Genomic DNA, 21906 nt, shown 5'->3' with positions numbered 1-21906 from the left:
ATTGCTTTTGACACTGCTTTTCTTACTAGATCTGCTGCAAATCTTAGCTAGCACTAAGCAAACTTCATTTTCTCAGTCATTTAAAGGTCTTATGGGATTGACTTTTGTTTTTTCCTGTGATATAAATTGACTTAATGTTTTCTAAACATGAAGAAGTTACAACAAACTGTCCAAAAGCTTTGTTATTTGTAATTTTGCTATTTCCTTGTTTCTCTACAGGATGCTGGCAGCCAGCAGATTGGATTTCTTTTGGGCAGCTGTGGAGTCACGTTAGCTTTAACCACTGATGCCTGCCAGAAAGGCCTCCCAAAAGCTCAGACTGGCGAGGTGGTGACGTTCAAAGGTGTGGGTTTATTTTTTATGGGACAAAAAGCAGGTGTACTCATTGTTGCTGTCAAACTTGAGTTTTTGGGTTTGCTTGCATTGTTCTTACACATAAAGAGCTGCCTTGATTGTCATTGCAGTGCTCTGTGCTGTTTCTTCCTCTCCAGCAGGGGATTTTGCTTTTGCTTGCCTCCTGTCATTATCCTTGAATACTGGGGAAAAAACTCTGATGTTTGCAACTGTGGTGACAGTAGCTTTTCTTTTTCTTTGAAGGCTGGCCTCGTCTCATTTGGTTTGTGATTGATGGGAAGCATCTGGCAAAACCAGCCAAGGACTGGCATCCCCAGGTCCGGGATGCCAGCGCCGAGATCGCTTATATCGAGGTGAGGCAGTGGCATGTGCTAACTTCTGTGCTTACTCTGTCATGGTTTGTGATCTTTTCTTCCTCTAAACTCTGGATACAATAAAAGATTATATATATATATATGTATAATGTTTTATATTATTTTATATATAATGTTTTCAACTGTGAAACAAGCATGTTTCCATCAGGCTGCCAGGCAGAGTGTCAGTTGAGTGACTGTGTAGAGTCACGTTGAAGATTGGGAATAATCAGCATTTTGGGATCCCCAGGATAATCTAATTGGACTAGACAAACAGATTTTTTTACCATATTAATGTATTCTATGGATGTAAATATATTTTTATGCTAGCTTTTTGAATTTAAAGAGCTGGATTTGTTTTTGTAATGTGTTTTCTATTCACTACTGTAAATTTTCTTGGTTTTGCTGTTAATCTAATGCTTGCATACACTTTCTCTTCTCAGTACAAAACAAGTAAAGAGGGCAGCACAGTGGGCATTACTGTATCTCATGCCTCCATGCTGGCACACTGTCATGCACTGACTCAGGCATGTGGTTATTCAGAAGGTAAGTTAGATGGGGTAACTTTAAAAGGGTTCTGGCAGCTTTGCATCTTAGACAATTCACGTTGCATAATCATGTCTGCTGTCTGCAGAGAACTTTAGATACAGAATAGTCACTTCAGCTGCAAAGGGAAAGACAAACTTCCTCATTCCTAAAGGGTGTGATGTGTGAAAGAGCATTAAGTCACCTGTGAAAATGTAATCAAGGAGGGGATCTTCCTCTTACCTGATCATGTCCCACAAAAGAGCATCTCCCCAGGGATGTGAACACAGTGAGAGATCTGCTTGTTTGCAGTCATTCTCCCAACGAACAGCCAAGAACTGCACTTGGTTTATGTCCATCTGTATAGAGTTAATCTGTGCTACCATTTAACCAAGTACTTCCCTGCATCCATCTATCCTACATCAGTGATAAGCAAGTTTTACCTAATCAAGACAAGATATCCCTCAAAAATCAGGGACTGATTAATCAATTGAATCCTTGACTTAAAATCTTTGATTGTTACTTGGTTTTTTTTTAATCACTTAAGATATTCAAATATCTCAGAGAAAATATTCAAGAAAATTTAGTAGAGCCGTGGTGATATTTCTTACTGGATCTAATTCTTTCAAATACAGATTAACTTTTTCAGTTCAGCTGAAAAAGTTTGCTTCAAGACTAAATTTTCAGTCTGCATAGTTCATTGGCAGATGGAATGGGTATTACAATGAATCAAGATGTTAAATACCTTGTAATATTCTAGTCTAGTAATCATAATTCAAAGATTATTGCAAGAAGTAAAACAAGTCACTAGGAGCTTAAGCAGCCTATTTGTTATAGGCAACAGAGCTTTGGTTTCTTAGCAGTCATGGAAGTTTCAGAGTTGCTTGAACAAATATTTGTAGTTTTTAAGTATTTTTATAAAAATGCTTTTTAAATCTGATATTTTTTTCCTTTGCTTTCAGCTGAAACACTAACAAATGTCTTGGATTTCAAAAGAGAGGCTGGCCTTTGGCATGGAGTGTTAACGGTGAGTATTGCTAGAAAGGCAAAAAAACTGCAGCAATTTGCTTCTTTCACTGGTAGTGTACTGGTATCAGAAAGAGGCTATAAATTCATCATTTCTCTCAAATGGTTTTTGTTTCAGTATTTATATTTTTCAGAATCAACTGTTGCTTTTGCTGTACCTTGTGTAGCGTATTTTTTCAGAGTATTGGCATAGTTTTCACTGCCAGTTAATTGTAAGAGTTATGCTGTAGCTGTGATGATGGAGGGGTTTATTTAAGCATTGTTACATGTTCTATATTTTTTAAGCCACTTGGAAGTTTATTTTTGAACCTCTTTCTTGTAGAGTGTTATGAACAGGATGCATGTCATCAGTATTCCCTATGCATTAATGAAGGTTAATCCACTTTCCTGGATACAGAAAGTCTGCTCATACAAAGGTACCCTAAAGGTTGTTTTAATTCACCCATCTCTTTTTGGGTTAGTGAAAACAAATTAAATTGTACAAAATGTCTTTGTATCACACTGATTACCCCATTTCAGTATTCTGTGTGCTCATAGTTTCACTGAGGAGTGATGTTGATGGCTTCTTCTGAGAGACCTTTAAAGAGACTGTGTTTCTTAGTATTTGAATTTATAGCAAACATTCAAATTCTGTGATCAAGTCCATCTGGTGTATAACTATGTTATGTTGTATACTATAACACACGTATATTGAGTATACACGTGTTATAGTAGTTGAATTTTTGGCATTTTTATTTGTTTTCTACATGTGTAGCATCATAAATTTTGTGTGTAGTTTCAGAGGTTTGTGTAAATACACAAGAATACTTAGATAATTTTCTAATTGGTCTTGATTTTGTTCTGCACATGCAGCATAATTCTTGTTTTGACTTGCAGCCCGTGTAGCAGTAGTAAAATCCCGTGATATGCACTGGTCACTTTTGGCTCAGAGGGATCAGAGGGATGTCAGCCTGAGCTCCTTACGGATGTTAATAGTGGCAGATGGAGCCAATCCATGTGAGTATGGATGTGTTTCCTGAGTGTCAGTCTGGCCAAGATTCTCTTTCTTGTAAGCCCTGTGTCAGAGCTGATGCCTGGGGAGTTAAGCAGTTTCTTCTGTAGTAAAACTATCTGTGTGCCAGTGATGCCACTGCTTTTTCATTACTTTAATTTGCACTTCTTGGCTATAATTACCAGTGTAAATTTATTTTTTGATCTTCATGTCTTCATTAGTGCTATACTTTTCCTTGAATTGACTTGAACTGATACCTACAAGATATAAATATAGATATAATCCACTTTGGGCCAAGTGCTAGAGGCCTGGTAGAATTGTGAAGGTATGTCGGAAGCATTTGATATTTAACTGCTGTGACTTGTGTATGAAACAATCAGATAGGAGCTGTATCAGAAAGGAGCTGTATAAGAGGTTGACATAAAGTTACCCTTAGTGACAAAGTATTCTGATCCCTGAAGGATTTTCCATGGTGCTAAGTTCTGGTGTGTCCTGCCAGAGGAGGAGTATGCAGTTGGGAGTTTCATTCAGTGTAGTTGTTAGTCACTAGGAGTTCTTTTTCCAAATCTACTCTCTTACAGTGAACTGGAATACCTTTCAGACAGTTCAAAAGAGTATTTGGTTTGTACATGAATGCAACAGTATTCATAGAACTGAGCTGAGAGTGGGCACACCTTTGAATTCCTGCAGCTCAAGCTTTCCTGCTCTTAGAAAAATGTTTCTGATTATGTGATTGTTCTTTCTAGGGTCAATATCTTCCTGTGATGCATTCCTGAATGTGTTTCAGTCCAGAGGTTTGAGACCAGAAGTCATCTGTCCTTGTGCTAGTTCTTCAGAGGCACTGACTGTTGCTATTCGCAGGTAATTCCCTTTTCTGAGAAGTGAACTGAAGCTTTGCTTGACTATTGCAATGTGTCCTAGAATCACAGAATGCTTTGGCTTGGAAGGAGTTCAAACCCTTCCACTACACTAGGTTGCTCCAAGCCCCATCCAACCTGGCCTTAAACACTTCCAGGGATGGGGAATCTCATGTTAAGGTGATAGTCAGTAACCCACATAGAGATTCACAAAGATCTAGGCAGAGGAAATATGAAGCTCACAGGTGCCTCTTTCACTAACAGATGGGTGATTTTTGTTTCTTTTCTTAAAAGAGTTTAATATTTTCTAAGAATAGTCAGGCAGAAGGTTTTTTTCATGCTTTGGGAAAATTAGGTCTCATCCTCACTGAAAGTATTGGAGGACCTTTTAAAATGCCCCCAAAACAAGACTTATTAATTTGGGAGGAAGAAGATGGTGAATTCTCCATCAACTGCTTATGTACAATGATTTGTAAACAGGGGCCTAAAATAAAAAAAAAAACCAAAATATTGTAGCTGGTCTGAGAAATGCCATTGGATTTCTGGAGATAGCAAGGGATACTCTGAGAAAAATAAATACTTTAATTATTAATAGACAAATGGATGGGATATGCTGGATTTTTTGATAGCAGTTCTGATCAAAATGTGCCTTTTCAGAAAGTCAACTTCAAGAAAACTTGAAACAAAAAACTTGGAAATTTTGGCAAGTTTTGTTTTAGCTCTGTCTTCATTTAGTTACTATATAAGTCTTGAACTCTTGTTTGTTCAAAGTGAGAAACCGTTCTCTTTCTGAACCTTACCAAGCCTGAGAAACCATCAGAATGTTTTTAGTAACCCTCTCACCAGTATTGGTCTGTTGATTCTTATCTAACTGGACTTTGTGTCTTCCAGACCTTCTGAACTGGGTGGCCCCCCTCCAGGAAAAGCAGTGTTATCCATGAATTGTCTGAGTTTTGGAGTGATCAGAGTGGATACAGAGGAGAAGTTGTCAGTGTTAACTGTGCAGGATGTTGGGCAGATTATGCCTGGAGGTAGGAAAACATTTTGTGTGGGTTTCAGAATATTCCAAATAAGTTATCTTTGTGTGCATGGAATGAATAAAAATGTTAAATACCTTTAAGGTAGCATGAGTTATGTTTTGACACATTATCCAAACACATGATGGAGTACAGAATCATGCACAATAAAACTGAATGGCCATAGATTTTGGTATGGGCAAGTGCTTTTGGCTTGTTGCAGAATTGTTTATGGAATGGAGTGGAGTGGAATAGAATAGAATATTTCAGTTGAAAGGGACCTCATCTCAGACCCTGTAGAGGTGATGGAACAGCTACTTCTGGAAACTATTTTCTCATGCCCATGGAGAACAAGACAGTGATCAGGAGTAACCTGGATTAACCTATTTCCTAATGACATCTCTTTGCAACACTGTGGTTCCTGAATCAGGTAGAGCTGGGTATTGTTCCTCAGCCCATTAATTGAAGCAAAGAGACTTTGTCTCATCCTTGTTGTTCTCACTTGAGATCCAGCTGCATTTGGAGAGGAGAGCACTCTGAAGAAGGTTAGTAAAGGTAGGGTGCCAAAGCAGACCTAAGACTGTGAACAGTGAGATGAAGGACTGGACACTTGCTGCCATCTACTCCAGCTTTTAGGCTGGCAGTTTCATGGCACTGTCTGTCTGCTCTGGTGTGCTTGGAGAGGATAAAATAGAGAATTTTGCAACTCTCCTCACCCTCAAGTTTATTATGTAATTACCAAAGAACCTGGTTGATTCTGGTCATGCCCTTGGCACCTTAGGCTTTGCTCTTCTTGGTCTCGTTATGAACTTCCTGCCTTGCAGAGCTGTGGTTCTAAAGTCCTGCTCTCTGTAGAGCATTTACTCAAGGTAAGGTGGAGATTCAACTTGTGTGATTTCAGCAACAACCTCTTCTCTGTACGCCAAAGCCCCTGATACAAACAAGAGGAGGTAGACAGCTTCCCACTCTGCTGATGAGAATTTCAGCCATTGTGTGCAAGTCTCATTGGTGTTGTTTAATTTTCCTTATTATCCCCAGAAGCCCTTTGCCACCCCTGAAGTCAATGGTTCAGTTGTTGTTATTGAACTTAAATTCAGTAGAGCTTCCTTTTGGTGAAGGCTGAGCAGATCTGCACTTCATACCAAAATGAAGCAGAGAAGTCACTTGGTTGTTGTGTAGCTTCTCTCAAGTTTTTCTTTTGTATTAAGACCATTTGAAGTTGATTTGAAAGTCCAGAATAAATTCAAAAAAATAGTGATTTTTCTACTTTGACTTGAATATAGATGGCATCTACTGCTACTGCTGTCTGTTTGGGGTGTCCACACTAGTGCTGTCCCCTGGAAACCTCACTGAAATTCACCTGTGCTCCCAATGTTTTCTCTAGATTATAGGTTAGACACAGGGACACAAAGGGACCAAGTCTGAATCAGGTAGTTCAGGTAGTCATGCCCTTTGGTGAACTGACTGAGCTTAAACTCAATATTGCTGCTGTTCAAAAAAGTGGTATTAGGTGTAGGATCAATTGAAATCTTTCTTTGGATCAGTTTATCTCATATGGCTCCACTTCTATGGCCCCCCTGCTAAAAAACCAGGCCATGCAAAACCAACAGGATGCTCCTGGCTTTGCTGTAGGCTTGCTCTCATAGCAAATTGTGCTTGACTACTACTAAGATACACAGCTGCTTGCAGCTACTCTTCATATTCAGTTGTTGGAGCTCTAAGTCCCCTGGGTTACTTTTCCACAGAGCATTTGCTCAGTGGCAGCTTCGAGTCTGCCTTAGGATGTTGGAAAATTTCCCTGTATGCTTATGGTTAAGTAATTTCACCTCATGACTTGTCAAAACCTTATGAGTTTCACCTTATGAATTGTCAAAAAATACATTTTTGTCCTTGTGAAATGCCTGATGGAGTAGTCAGAGGGATGTGTGAAAAAACCCTTCTCCTTTGTCAAACTTCCTTGGAGCATTGCCTGGCAAATCTAAGGGATGTGTCTGGGTTAGGGGGCCACTGGCAGGCAGTGATAACACTACCATTACTTTCTACATGAGTGACAAGCATCAAGTGACTTGTGTGATTGTGTGAGGGGAGAACAGTTAAATGTGTATGAAGTGTCTCAGAGTGATATGACTTGTAATTGATGGCTGTTGCTAGTTAAAAATACAATAGTAAGTGGTTAAACTATTTGTAGGTTAAGCAGAATTTGGGCAACTTAATTCATTGACCCCTTTAAAATTCTGACTAGCATTGAGCTGTCAGAATCTGGGGCAGATTTACTTCAGTTTATCCACATTTTAAGAATTCCAGCAGAAGTTTCCCTGTACATTACTTAAGTCAGAATATGCCTTATAGATTTCATTATAAAGGATAATTGATAACTTTTTTCTCCTAAAAAATCCTTTGGAGTACGAAGGAAGTGACAAGACTAGCAGCTACTTACAGGAGTGTGCTAAGTGAAAAAAATTAATGACTTAAGTAAATCAATGACTTAGTTTCAAATGAGTCTGCATGTACATTCTAACAGTGGAGATACTTGTGCCTTACTTGGTAAGATTTATGCTTTCTCCTGTGTAGTATTCATGGAGGGTGTGCCCTTGTCCATTCTGGCTTGGTGTTTGGCATACAGGAGAGAGCATACCACCACCTGTTCATTGCTCCTCTGCTGGCTGAAGAGTCTTGCTCTTCATCTGCTTTTGGTTTTGTATTTCTTTCTGAAGGCTTCGTTCCATCTTCTGATCCCCACTGAACTTGGAAGTCTGCCCTAGCCTTTCAAATACTCTGTGACATAGGGAGCTCACATTCCTGAATTTCATTTGGAAATGGTCAAGCCAAATGGTTTTGCTCTCATTGCCTGTGAGCATCTCTGGCATGCTTTATTCAGGAACTCTCTGGTTAAAAGGTCACAGATAAAATGTCCACTCACACCCTCCTTTTCTTCAGATCTTGCTTTTTTTTTCTGAAATGTGGAGCTCACCTGCTCAGGGGATCTTACTCAACAGAGCCATCAGCACCAGGGTCATGTCACATGTCACTGCTGTTTAACCCATAGGCCATTCTTGATGCCACGTTCCCTTCACATCCATTATCTACCATGAATGCCCATCACAAGACTCTCAATGGAAGTGGCAGCATCCACAGAGAAATCTTCTCCTCAAAGATAGCATGGGAATTCTTAAGAGAAAATCTGGTATGCATTCCCATGGAATCCTGTTCTAGAGGAATGATGTTTTACCCCACCTGTTGACCATCTTGGGCTATTTTGCATAGTTTCTGTCTGGGACTGGCATTGCTAAATTTGGCTCCTCACCAACATTCAGTTCATTTTTTTCAAATTGGACTGGTAAAGATGGCAGGGAGAGTGCCAAACCTCTTTTCTTCTGCACATTTTCAGCCTCCAACTTTCACATCAACTGGAATGTGATTGCTGTGTTATCTGTCATCTTGAAAGCATATTATACCTACCTTAAGTTTGAGCCTGGATGTGTTGCTTAGTGGATATTTTAACTGTAGTTAAGTTTGTCTCCCTTCTACTTCCCAACCAATCCTTTCCATTCTTGTACTGGGATCCTTCTCATGTTCTTTCTTTGACAAGAGCTAACAGTCTTGAACCCAAAAGTTATAAATCCCTATAGCCTCTAATCATACAAAGGCTGGTTCCTAGAAACAGTGCTGCTGCAGCAGCTACTTTGTTACACTCAAGCAGAAAACTTCACTTTGGCATCAAATTTTGGGCTTCTGCAACATCTTCTGCAATGAACTCAGTTATGTTCTGGATTGTGACTGCATTCAGTACCTTTTCTGGAACTTTAGGGAGATGGTTCTAATTTCCTAAATGTTGGGATGCTCACATTGTTTCCAGCCCATGGATGTCTTGTTTCTTCTGTCCATGTCTGAGTGAACATTTGCCAAGGTTCTGGTAGTTACCACAAAGCATCTTCACTGCAGAGGGGTCTGCTTCCTTTACTTCAGTAGAAAGAGTTGGTACAGAACAACTTAGTGAAACTTTCAGGTTTTTTTCTTTAGATTGTGGGTTAACAGCACCTCTTTTCCATTCAGCCCTTAGAATTTATCATAATCATCAGATCTGTGTTCCTCAGGGCTTCAGTCTGTCACACAGCGGCACAACAACCACTGCAGAACAACTTCTCTTGGAGACCTGTGCCAGTGTGCGCTTGGGATGAGATGTTGTCTTCCAATTTAAATGTTACACTTTGGATGCTCATGGACCACCTCCAGAGTCCAGATTTAATGTTCATCCTCATCTAGGAAGTTGGCTTGCTTTATGCCTATTTCCCTTTCCAGAGGAGCAGGAAGAGATTCAGGTCTGCTTTTGATATCCCCATATGCTGTTTTTCTCAAGGATGAGGTTTCTCTGGAAACCCTGGAAATACCTTCCACAGTGATTTTAGAGGCATTTCATCCTGGCATTTCAGTATTTTTCCTAAGGCTTCATACTTCTAGAAGAGAAGTTCTTCCTGAAGAATGTAATGCAAGGGTAGCCATTGTATTGATCCACTATGAAATGCTGGAAAGGGAAGAAGTGAGCACTTCCTGAGCCTCATCAGTACCTTTGATCACAACCTTCTGCTGTACAGGCCCCTGGCATTCTTCTTGCATTCCTGCTGTGCTAATCTTGAAACATCCAGAGCTGAATCCACTCTTTGGTAGGGCATCAGCATCATCCTTTGCACAGCAGGATTCTCATCTCCTGCCAGGATACTCCCTGGCAGGTTTGACTGCTGTGAGTCACCATCTTTCAGAATGTACATGTGGACTCATTTGAAGAAGGAAAGCTTTCCTGGCAGGAATCTGTGTTCTTCGTGACGTGCAGTCCACATGTACATTCCTGTCCCATCTGCTTTTCCCTTCTCTTTAATTCTTTTTCAGATGCAATGCTGTTGAGAGAGACTGAAATGGTGGTAGATGCACTCTCTTGTATGTCACACATGGAGCAGGAAAAGGAGGAGAAGCGAGAGTAGAGGCTCCACAGATACTGCAGAAGGGCAGCCTTGCAGTATAACCTGGCAGGACAGAACTGTGCCTGCTGTTAGAATGTACCTGTAGACTACCTGTATCATACATTGGTTACTGGTAAGTATTTTTTTTTTTACTTGATCAGGGTGATAGGGTTGTCCTTTGGCTTCGTGGATGGAGCATCATTTAGGGACTGCAGGCTGATCCTTTGGTTCTTCCATGTTTGTGGATGCAGTGAGGGCTGTACATTTGTTAATGCCCACAAACTGTGCTTTCTCCAATTACTAACACTTCTCTTTGCATCATTGTTTAAGTGTTACATACAGAGTTCTGATGTTTGCTCAAGTTATTTCCTGTAGTAATAAACTATTTTGTCAGTTCCAATTTACCATTGTTCTATTTTTTCCCTCCTTAATTGCAGAATGTGGGTTTTGCATGACCAGTAGTTCATACTGTAGGTTTTAATTCCAGACATGTAGTACACACATAAAATATCCAGAAACTGTACCAGAGTTTGAGTAGCATCTCTTTGCTTACCAAGGTTATCATTGCATGGTTCCAAACAATTACTAATAACTGCTAGTTGTTCTGATAGGTAATTTTTATGAAACCAAGATAATTTAGAGGTTGATCTATTGGTAGGGTGAATAATGGTCTCACCTGTTCAGACCTAGGATGTTGGCAATTGGAAGGCTTCTCTAAGGTTTGAAAGTGTACCCACAGATCTATTTCAACAGCACTCCTTGGTCCATGCAGGTAGCAGAGTTGGCTTTGCCATGTTGATTTTGTATTGACCTGGGTAGATTTATTGATTTCCTTCTTGATCTTGAATCTTACACTCCCTCAGTGCATTGTGCCTTGGATTCAGCTGCAGCTGATGTGGAGGCTGTGAAATGCTGTAAGAAAAAAGCACTGCATTTGTGAACTTAATCTTGGAGAACAGATTGCACAGGCTGTCAAGAAGCTAAAGTGAGCTCTCTTAGATGCTGTGTTTCTGCTGTAGCTGATGAATAATTGATACTAAAATCTTTATCTGTCAGTGGCAGAGCACTGTGTGTGTCAGCTGCTGGAGCAGACTAACACTGTGATTCTGTGTTCTTCCTCTGTGCAGCCAGCATGTGTGTTGTAAAGGTGGATGGGACTCCTTATCTGTGTAAAGCTGATGAGGTTGGAGAAATATGTGTGAATTCAGGAGCAACTGGGACAGCATATTTTGGTCTCCTCGGAATCACCAAGAATGTATTTGAGGTTTGGATTTCTTTTTAATTGTTATATTTCTAGTATTTCTTCTTGTAAATACTCTGTTTTTTCCTTAAAGGTCTTTTGTGTGCGTGTGTTTTATTGTTTGGTTTGGTTTTTTAGTTAGTTAGAAAAAAAGCCCTGACCAGGTAGACTTTGCTTCATTCATAGAACCATTACAAGACATTCTGTCTCTTACAAGCAAAAATACCAAGTCTCATCTGCTTCTGTATTCCACAGTCCAGTGTAGGGCCTGTGTGAGCATTTAAATTTATCTTAGCTCTGAATTAACACAGTGGTCTTATGTGTAGTTACCTGAAGGCATTTCAATCTTTCTGCCCATATTTTTCCTTGCAGTGGTACCTCATTTCATGTATTCTGGCAGTAAAGGAGTACAAGTCCTTATCAGTCCAGTGAGTGTCTGAATCCTTCTGTGTTCTTCCAGGCCATCCCAGTGACGGCAGCGGGCATGCCTGTATCAGACCAGCCCTTCACAAGGACAGGATTGCTTGGCTTTGTGGGTCCTGTAAGTGTGTACAAGCCCTCAGGGCCCTACTTTGTCCTGCCTCCCAACTCTAAAGTGATAGCCCTGAATTCAGCAGCACTTTGTCTCAGGACCTCCTGAAGGTCTTAAGAGTATTGTTGGCTTGAGTCAGGCACGTACTGCCAGGTGTGAGGAGGTTTTTCTGCTGTGTTTCTAATCCTTCCTTCTTTTCAGGACTATTTGGTGTTTGTGGTGGGGAAACTGGATGGCTTGATGACAGTTAGTGGCCGCAGGCACAATGCAGATGATGTGGTGGCCACTGCGTTGGCCGTTGAACCCATGAAGTTTGTCTATCGGGGAAGGTGAGTGCATTAAAAACTTTACCACTGCTGGTTGGGCCTTGTTGCTCTTTTTTTAACCCACAGTCACCAAGTGACGCAGCACACACAGGAGGAATGCATGTGAACTTTTTTATGTGTGTTTTGTAGGAAAGTTAGCACTAGGTTATGAATTTGGGTTGTTGAAAGGTAAATATTCGCACCCTGCTTCATGCATAATAGATTTTAAATTACTTTCACACAGTATAAAGGTAGATCTTAAAGTATCTGTTTAAAACTTATTTCAAAGCTTCTCTTAAGGCTCTCAAAAGAAGCTCATATGCTGGATATAAAACACTTCTGTCCCCTGGGTCTTTTGGGTGGCTGAGGGGGAGGAACTGTGCAGCCTGTTCTAAAGACCAAACTAGGCTGCTGAAGGATCCTCAGAGAAAGGTCTCTGAGGAGAGATGTTAGCCAGCTGGAGGACAATGACCAGGCAAGAAAGGTGACACTGGGGTCCTGGCTTTGTTAAATATTTGAATTAGCTTATTCAGAATGAGAGAAGACCAGGTGTTGTATCACCAGCCTGAGTGCTCTTCAGTGGTCCATGGCTCCATGTCCAGATGAAGATCAGTGACAAGTGGAGTCTCTCAGGGTTCAGACTGGGACCAGCCCAGGCTGAGGCATTATTAATATTTTATCCTAAGCCTAAAACTAAGGTAATTCCCCAGGGGAGTTAAGTATTTTTCAGTGCAAGCACCTAGAGATCAGTAATTTGGCATAGTTGTCTTCCAGAAGGGACATCGTATGTAGGGACTAAAAGTCTAAGTGTGCATGATGGGGTTCTGTAGGCAAGGTTTGCACAGCCCCTACATGTATGGAACTATCAGACGTGTGCTACATGGGTGACTGCAAATCCACTTAACCCCCAGCAGAAAGCAGTTACAGCAAGGATCCCACACGTGTTCTAAATCTTTCTGTGATTTTGTGAAGATCTGGCATGAATAATGCTCGTGTGTGTGAAACAGTGCCATGAGAGGTTGCAGCCATTGCCATGTGATGATAAGCCATGCTCCATTCACCCTGTGTTGCACCCCATCATTCTTCTGTCCTTTGTGTTTTAGGATAGCAGTGTTTTCTGTGCCCGTTTTGCATGATGATCGGATAGTGCTTGTGGCAGAGCAACGCCCTGACGCCTCAGAGGAGGATAGTTTTCAGTGGATGAGCAGGGTTCTACAGGTAGTCAGTCTGTCCTTTTCTCTTTCCAGGTGAATAAGGCTGATGCATGAAATGAGAATATCAGAGCTTTTCTTTTTTTTTTTTTTTTCCATAAGCAAAACTTATCAGTATAACCCCAGAGAGCTGTAAGAAGATAATTTTTTCAGGGTTCAGAATTAACAGAATTTTGTAAAAAGTAAGATTTTCTCTCAGAATCTATTTTTAACTTCCTACTACTAGGATTCTCAAAGGCCTAAAGGTGATGGGTTTTGTTTGGGTCAATGCTACAGGTCTCTTCTAATTTCATACTGAGAGTTACCTCTGAAAATATTCACAAGTATGCTGCCAAATATCAGAACAGCCCCAAAAGCTTTTTTATCACTAACAACCTTATTCTGGATCTGCAACAAGAAGTATTAAAAACTTTTCCCCTTAATTATTTTACTGTATGTTCCTGGGGATGAAGGACAGAAGGAAGGGGAACTGTGGTAGATCTGCATTTGCAGATTGTAGAATTAATCAGTTCTCAGGAAGTGAAAAAGGAGAGATCAATTATGGAAGACTCTGGGGACAGCTGTAGGGAAGGATCCAGAAAACAACTTAAAGGAAGTTTGCTCTTAAGAGTAAGGCAGTTGAGTAATAATGGTTTCTGTCTAATTTCAGCCTTCTTATCTTTTTGGAGAGGGTATCTGGTATTGATACAGAAAATATTTTTCTCTTTTTAGAAGTGTCATAACTAAAAGAGACACTTAAGATTTAGGCAGCAAAGATGCTTCCCTCCTAAATTTTGTGAGTTTTATGTTCTACTGCGCTTTTGTGATTGTGCCATACATGCTAAATTTGCTGTGATATAACTTTGGCTTTTGAAAATCTCTGCACTTTTTGCCCACTTTTAAGAGACTTTCCTAATCCCTGATGTGCAGGTGGCATCCCCTTGATAGAGGGCACAAGCAAAGTCCTGGGTCTGCTCCTGCTCCCATTGAAGTCATGGCACAGCTTCTATGAGTTCAGTGAGTGCAGAATTGGACCCTTTATTTGCAAATTGTGGTGCAAGTAAAACTTTTAATGTTATAAATTAATTGAATTCAAATTCTTGCTCTAGCTACATCCCAGTTGATAATGTGAAATGTTTGTTTGTTTGTTTTAATTTCTGTGAAGGCAATTGATAGCATTCACCAAGTAGGTGTGTACTGCCTTGCCTTGGTGCCAGCCAACACTTTGCCAAAGGCTCCGCTCGGAGGAATTCATATTTCAGAAACCAAGCAGCGCTTTTTGGAGGGTGCTCTGCATCCTTGCAACGTCCTGATGTGTCCCCACACCTGTGTTACCAACCTGCCCAAGCCTCGGCAGAAGCAGCCAGGTGAGGAAAGCAGAGTATGTGCTGGTTCTGCCAGACCTGGCACCTGCAGGCTGCATTGGTGCTTGTTCCCCAGCTTGTTTTTCCTCATTTGCACTGCTCTTTCCAAAATGCAGATGTTGGTCCTGCCTTCCTTAGGTTCTTTTTCCCCATTTGCACTGCTCTTTCCAAAATGCAGATGTTGGTCCTGCCTTCCTTAGGTTCTTTTTCCTCACTTGCACTGCTCTTTTCAAAATGCAGATGTTGGTCCTGCCTTCCTTAGGTTGTTTTTCCTCACTTGCACTGCTCTTTTCAAAATGCAGATGTTGGTCCTGCCTTCCTTAGGTTGTTTTTCCTCACTTGCACTGCTCTTTTCAAAATGCAGATGTTGGTCCTGCGTCGATGATTGTAGGAAACCTCGTAGCTGGCAAGAGGATTGCACAGGCCTCGGGGAGAGATGTTAGCCAGCTGGAGGACAATGACCAGGCAAGAAAGGTGACTCTGGGGTCCTGGCATTATTATTAAATATTTGAATTAGCTTATTCAGAATGAGAGAAGACCAGGAGATAAACCTGAGGTACTTTGAGTGAATTTGAGTGTCTCCTTTTTCTTCCCTTTCAGTTCCTGTATTTAGCAGACGTTCTTCAGTGGCGAGCTCAGACAACTCCAGATCATCCACTCTTCCTTCTGTTGAATTCCAAGGTAAGATGCACTTTAGGTCATACTTGGAGATTAAAACCAAAGCAAAAGATTATTAGATTCTAAGAAAATTCCTTCATGAAGTCTTTTCTTGAAATGCTGCAGATTATTTTAATGAAGCAGATGAAAATTGCTAGTTAGTAAGTAGCATAAATTTTTCCACTTGTGGAATTTTATGTCATATGTTTTATTCCACTAACTGGAATTTCAGTATGCATTCTGCCTCGCTTAAAACATTGCAGTAATTGCATTTCTTGCTGGAACACAATTTTATCGTATTAATGGAAGCCATGATTCTGTCTTCATTCCTGAGCACAAGGGTTAACTGTAAGTCAGAAATGGAGAATTTCCTGATAAGAAGATCAAGAGCCTAAGTAGAGAGCCCTTGGGACAGCTTTGGAGTCAAATTTTCCCGGAGCACTGTCACATCCTGCAGGGGATATACTGATGCCTTGCTCTGGGCTAGGCTCTGCCCTCAAAAAGGATGGCACACAGAGTGACAATAAGAGCCCAGGGACAAATTGGACCTGCCTTGTGCTGTGCTGTGCTGCAGACAGGAGTCTTCCAGAAAGTCCAGCAGCAATCTTTGGGGAAGTGAAGGATTTGTAGGTCTCATTCAGAAGGGCAAAAGAGTTTAGGACATAGTTCAAACTTTCTAACTTTTCTTTTGAGACTGTGCTTTAGCAAAAGAAATTGTTTCAACATTGTTATTGTTGAATTTGATTTAATTGATTGAATTATCTCAGAGTAAAGAATATTTTGAGGGAGCTTTTCTAGCATGAAGCAGCCTTTCCCAGGTCACTTTGTTCAGGCAAGTTTTACCCTTGGCATAGAGACTCTGCAAAAGGAAACACAAAACTTGGGCACAAAGAAAAATTACCTGTTGGTGAACACCTTTCTTAAATAGCTGAGGACTAATGAGCTACCGTGCTGTGTGTTGACATGTCTCCGGGAGAAACCCTCTTGGTTTACCCCTTTTCATGTCAATATCCAAGTCACTGAGCTGCTGCTGTTCCTGTAAATGTTTCTGCTGTCACTTGTCTCCTGTGCAGGGTACTGTAGCCAGCACTGCCTCGTGCATCCAGCTGCACAAGAGGGCAGAGAGAGTGGCAGTGGCGCTGATGGAGAAGGGACGGCTGAACGTTGGTGACCATGTGGCCCTGGTTTACCCTCCAGGTAAAGCAACACAGCAAAACCCACAGTCACACAGCACAAGAAAAGAAGTTCTGTTTATTAATTGGATTGGAATAATTTTTGCTAGCTCTTAAATGCAAAACATTTTAAGCTGGGTGTGGAACAGCCTGTTGATTTGAACAGATGCTTGTGACAAATCCTTGTGCCTTAATAACACAAATCAGTGGGTATTTTGATTTTGGTGAAAGAATTTGGCCTATTGATCTGATAAAAATGGCTTTAATTTCACAAATATCCTTTCCAGGAGTAGACTTGATAGCAACTTTCTATGGCTGTTTGTACGCTGGCTGTGTTCCCATCACTGTCCGCCCACCTCATCCTCAGAACCTTGCTACCACTCTGCCCACTGTCAAAATGATTGTAGAGGTAAGTATGAGACATTGCTCTGCCTGTGCTTTTGGGGAATGGTGAATGGTTGATGCAGCCTGATGATTGCTTTGCCACAGTCAGTGTAAAATAAGCTAGAAAATAAATATTCAGTGTGCTGTGGCTGAATCAGTAATGACTTCTTCAGAAACTTATTTAAAATGGTGTTTTATTGTTGTGATATATTTTGCTTTGTTTCCAATTACTATCTTCATCTCTTCATCTTACTGCTTATCTCATCTGGATGCATATGACATGACTTTGAGCATGCATTACCTGGTTTTAACAATGGTCTTAATACTTTGCCTTTTGCAGGTCAGTAAGTCTGCATGTATATTGACCACCCAAGCTATAATGAAACTGCTCAGGTCCAAGGAGGCTGCAGCAGCTGTAGATATTAAAACGTGGCCCACTATTTTGGATACAGGTAGGATAGCCAAAATGGAAATAGTTTCAAGAGTGATACATTTATTTTGCTGCACCACAATTGCCTGATTGAGTGGATGTGTTGTGCATTGCATTAAAATAGCTGTCTAGAAACTACAGGGAGGATCTGATGATAATGCTGTGAAGATAAATTTTTTCCCAAAATAATATGGTACTCTCCTCTACTTATGTATTTCAAATAGATGATATGCCTAAAAAGAAGCTGGCTAGTGTTTTCAGACCTACATCTCCAGATATGTTGGCATACTTGGACTTCAGTGTGTCTACTACTGGTATATTAGCAGGAGTAAAGGTACAGTAACAAGAGATAATCCTGTTTTATTCCTTGAAGTTTATAAAGAAATCTGTGAAACCCTTTTTCTAGAAGAAGGTCCCTGAGAGGTCCTGTTTTCCTCCTGCAGATGTCACACGCAGCCACAAGTGCCTTATGTCGCTCGATCAAGCTGCAGTGTGAGCTGTACCCGTCCCGACAGATTGCCATCTGCCTGGACCCCTACTGTGGCTTGGGCTTTGCACTCTGGTGCTTGTGCAGGTATGGCTCTGCAGCTCTGGCTCTCCTCACCTGTGCTCAGCCCTCTCTAGAACCCCAGGGAGAAACTGGCAAAGAAACCCAAATTAACCTTTTTATCAGTAGTTCAGAAAACGCTTTTTGTGATAAGAAAATCCATTTCACTCAGTTAGTTACTGGAGTAACTTTGTTTGCAAGTGGAATTAATTGCATACTAAATTCAAGGAAGAAAAGAAAAGGACTTCACTGTCTGTTTCACATTGATTAAGTAAATCCTTTTAAAGTATTTTAAGATTAAACCACATGTTTTGACAAGACCTTTAAGGTGTTCACTGCAAGATTAGTATGCAGTAAGAAATACTGCTAAAGGAAGCAATTATATGTTTCTTTAAATGAGTGAGTCTTGACTGGATTCAACCAGATACCTACTCTAATGCAGCCTGTCTCACAAAGCTGCAAGTTTTTTGCCTTTTGAAGCATGCCATATACATTAATTAATTAAATTTTCATGTTCCTATTGCTTCCTCTCCCCAGCATATATTCAGGTCACCAGTCCATCCTGGTGCCCCCTCTGGAGCTGGAGAGCAATGTGTCTCTGTGGCTGTCTGCTGTCAGCCAGTACAAAGTGCGTGTCACCTTCTGCTCCTACTCCGTGATGGAGATATGCACCAAGGGCCTTGGGACACAGACTGATGTTCTCCGGGTGAGTGGGCTTCATTTTTCCACATTCTGACATAAACATACCTGTATCTTTCCAGAAATACTTCAGTATCTTTCCAAAATACTTCACTTGGGCTTGGAGAAGATGAGGTTTTAAGTGTTCCTGTGAGAGCCTTCCATTATGACTTGATTTTTAGGGAGTTTTGAGACTGCTGCAATATTCAGCTTCCATGTTTCTGGTGGAGGAAAAAAAGTCTTGTAATTTCTGGCTTAGTTATTTGTGCAACTTCTGTGCTCCTGGATGTTCTTGAGATTTTGGGCAAAATACATAGCAAGCCTATCAACCTTTGTGTCTGAGACAAGTAAACAACCCAACATCAAGCAAAAAATATTCCAGACAAATCACACACCAACAGAAGGAAAAATCCCAAATCCCCACCAAACACAAACCTCACTCAAAACAGCCAGAAGAGAAAGGCTCCCAGAACTCACCACGGGTCACTTACTTTCAGATATCACTTGATACCAAAAGTGTTAAGTTCTAAAATGGATATAATCTTGCCTGTCCTGGAAGTGTTCCAGGCCAGGTTGGATGGGGCTTGGAGCAGCCTAATCTAGAGGAAGGTGTCCCTGCCCATGCAGAGGGGTTGGAATGAGATGAGCTTTAAAGTTCTTTTCTTCCCAACCAAAGCATATGCTATATGATTCTTTGATTCCTAACATCAGTTACACTCTACATATATTTATTTTTGAGGGAAATCTCTCAACTCAGATTTAATTTCCTTAAAGAAGAAGGAGTATTCCCACAGCTGTAGTAACTCAGCTGCCCAGGACTTCTACTGGGAATGTGTGGCAGTTCCTTCACAAAAAAGTGATTGTACTGTAAGCTGTCAATAAAGACAAAAAAAAATCTTGTTCCACTGGAACAAGGAATTTCCTGGAATTTCCTCACCAAAGGAAATCCTGGCCCTCAGCCAGTTGCTCCAGGTTCACATTCACATTGAGAGGAGCTGGTGATGTCTGGGACACCTGAACTGCACAGTGCTGGGAGCCAGCAGGTCCCTGGCCAGTCCAGCCCTCTGGTAAAATGACATTTTGAGGGGTTTTCAGCTCAAAATGCTGAGTGACTGTGTTGCAGCTACACGACACCTGTAATGTTAAAACAGTTCATGTCTTACTCTAGTGCTTTTAAAGCCATTCTGTTGCACAAATAAACCCGTTTCTCTCTAGAATTGCTGCCTTTGCAGTCACAGTGTGTGTTCTGTCCCACCCTCCCAGATGAAGGGGGTGAACCTGTCCTGCGTGCGCACCTGCATGGTGGTGGCCGAGGAGAGACCCAGGATCACCCTCACCCAGTCTTTCTCCAAGCTCTTCAAAGACCTGGGCCTGTCTGCCCGTGCAGTGAGCACCACCTTTGGGTGCAGGGTCAACGTAGCCATTTGCTTACAGGTGAGCTTCAACTGCTGCTTCCTTGCACAGAATCTCTGGGGACTTGGTAGAAAATCATGTTCAGGTTGTTCATGTTCATTACAACCCTTTTTGTAATGAGCTAGAGCTCCATTGCTTGCTTGCTTCATCACCAAGTTAAGCTAAGCTTTTTAATAGGATGTTTACTATTATGTTGATTATGATAATTTCATTTTTCTGTGCTAATTGACCAATTGATTTGCTTTTCTAATCCAGTGGGTCAGTACTAAGAAACTTGTTTCCTTCCTACTATGCATTAAATAAACAGCTTCCTGTACATAAATATTGCATGTTACAAGCAATGCTGTTTCAGCTTTTGTGTGATTCAGATTTTGTCTTGTTTTGTATAATGTGGAATTAAATGGAAAACAGAATTTCACAAATAAGACTCAGAAAAATTAACACAGTTGGCAGGGTTTTTTTTAATTTTTAAAGATCTCAAATGAGTATTAGCGACATGCAAATATTTTTGTCTCACTTTGTGTAAGAGCAGGACTGTTGGTTTTGTTTTTTTTTTAACTTTTAAGTTGTGAAATTGGAAGCTTTCAGAGGGAGGATATGCCCATAAAGTATTCAGCCATGCTTCACAGTCTGGAGATAATGACATTCTGTGGGCTAGAACCACCTTTGATAGTTTAGTACTCAGCTGATAATAATCTTTTATGTGTAATTTAATCAGATGAAATCTAACTTTTCTTAATGAGATATTTCTTTTCCAGTCAAGAGATTAAAAAAAACATACATACATACATAATAAACATACACATTTATATTCCAAAATTTACCTGAAAAATCAGCCATTAAGTTAGCATGGACTAGAAAGTGGGAAAAGCACCCTGGAGTTTGGAGGATGCTTGAGTTAGTAAATAAATTGCTCAGGTTTCAGATGAGGCAATATGTAGCTTTGTACATGGGGGATATCTTAGGGGGCACATGATTAAGTATGTGTAATTGTAAATTTAATTTCCAGTTTTATTGGTATGGATTACACTTAATAAAATAGAATTCTATGCAAATTGCTACTGTATTTCAGCAAAATTTTGTTTTTCCTTTTCTTGTTTTTTTCCTGGTGCCCACTAGATGAAGAAAAGCCTTTTTATCTCTCAGAATATATTACAGTGTTCTAGTTTTCCTACAAGAGAGATATTCTGGGACATGAGTTACTTCAATATGTTGCCATTCACAATTGTTTCCTTAGTTTCTGTAGTTTCTTTCACAATTAAAGAAGAAAGGATTTTTAACAAGACCAAGCTAAATGGTTATAAAGAAATGTCAGAGTGATTTTATAAATCAGTAGGTGGAAAAACAGGAAGGATGCACGTGAAATCAAGATGACAGCAAATTAAGATTTTAACATTGAATAAAGCTGCCAACTGTGAAAGAATAGCTTTCCAAATTGCCTGTGTGAATAAAAATTTCAAAAGCCAGTTTGGGAACAAGAGGTGAGAAACAGTTTTCTGCAAAATACTGAATGGCAGCATAACAAGTCCTCCAAAAAAACCTGGTGAGGAATACAGGACTGCTGGGCAGTCAAGCTTCCCCTTCATTTCATGCCTTTTTGATCTCTGTTTTCCATTCTTGAGACCCTTTTTAGTGAGAGGGTTTTCTACCCCTTTTTCCCCATTCTTCCCCCATTCCTCCATTAGACTTTTTAAATTGGATTTAAATGAATGTAAATGAATGACCAAACTGTTGATACAAATTAGCAGGCTAAATACATGTCTTCCAGCCCTGCTAAACTGGTTCACTGAGGTGTTTCAGAAGCTGCAGTCTTACAGAGGGAGAAGGGATTTATTATAAAGCAATGTATGAGTTGCTGTAGCCTTCTTTTGTTACATGATCTGAGATTTGCATGTTTCCAAAAGAACTACCTAAAAG

At 40.5% G+C, this 21906-nt stretch overlaps 1 protein-coding gene across 4 annotated transcripts in view; it reads left to right on the top strand.

The window, feature by feature from the left end:
• Window positions 1–21906, top strand: part of DIP2A (disco interacting protein 2 homolog A) — a 79179-nt gene that overhangs the window by 50226 nt on the left and 7047 nt on the right. For 3 of the 4 annotated variants that reach the window (XM_066553288.1, XM_066553287.1, XM_066553286.1), the window contains 22 exons: window positions 220–343; window positions 598–707; window positions 1151–1253; window positions 2195–2259; window positions 2581–2674; window positions 3135–3254; window positions 3996–4110; window positions 4998–5137; window positions 11205–11341; window positions 11778–11858; window positions 12051–12178; window positions 13258–13372; window positions 14510–14711; window positions 15073–15182; window positions 15309–15389; window positions 16439–16562; window positions 16825–16946; window positions 17262–17373; window positions 17576–17685; window positions 17795–17925; window positions 18436–18604; window positions 19840–20010. In XM_066553288.1, coding sequence (XP_066409385.1) covers window positions 220–343; window positions 598–707; window positions 1151–1253; window positions 2195–2259; window positions 2581–2674; window positions 3135–3254; window positions 3996–4110; window positions 4998–5137; window positions 11205–11341; window positions 11778–11858; window positions 12051–12178; window positions 13258–13372; window positions 14510–14711; window positions 15073–15182; window positions 15309–15389; window positions 16439–16562; window positions 16825–16946; window positions 17262–17373; window positions 17576–17685; window positions 17795–17925; window positions 18436–18604; window positions 19840–20010 — 2664 coding nt within the window. Of the gene's footprint in view, window positions 1–219; window positions 344–597; window positions 708–1150; window positions 1254–2194; window positions 2260–2580; window positions 2675–3134; window positions 3255–3995; window positions 4111–4997; window positions 5138–11204; window positions 11342–11777; window positions 11859–12050; window positions 12183–13257; window positions 13373–14509; window positions 14712–15072; window positions 15183–15308; window positions 15390–16438; window positions 16563–16824; window positions 16947–17261; window positions 17374–17575; window positions 17686–17794; window positions 17926–18435; window positions 18605–19839; window positions 20011–21906 lie in introns of those variants that run through there. The other variant, XM_066553289.1, reaches the window with a different exon arrangement.

The sequence above is a fragment of the Molothrus aeneus genome, chromosome 7 (genome assembly GCF_037042795.1).
Source record: "Molothrus aeneus isolate 106 chromosome 7, BPBGC_Maene_1.0, whole genome shotgun sequence".
NCBI lineage: Eukaryota > Metazoa > Chordata > Aves > Passeriformes > Icteridae > Molothrus > Molothrus aeneus.
This window is presented reverse-complemented; position numbering and strand designations above follow the sequence as displayed.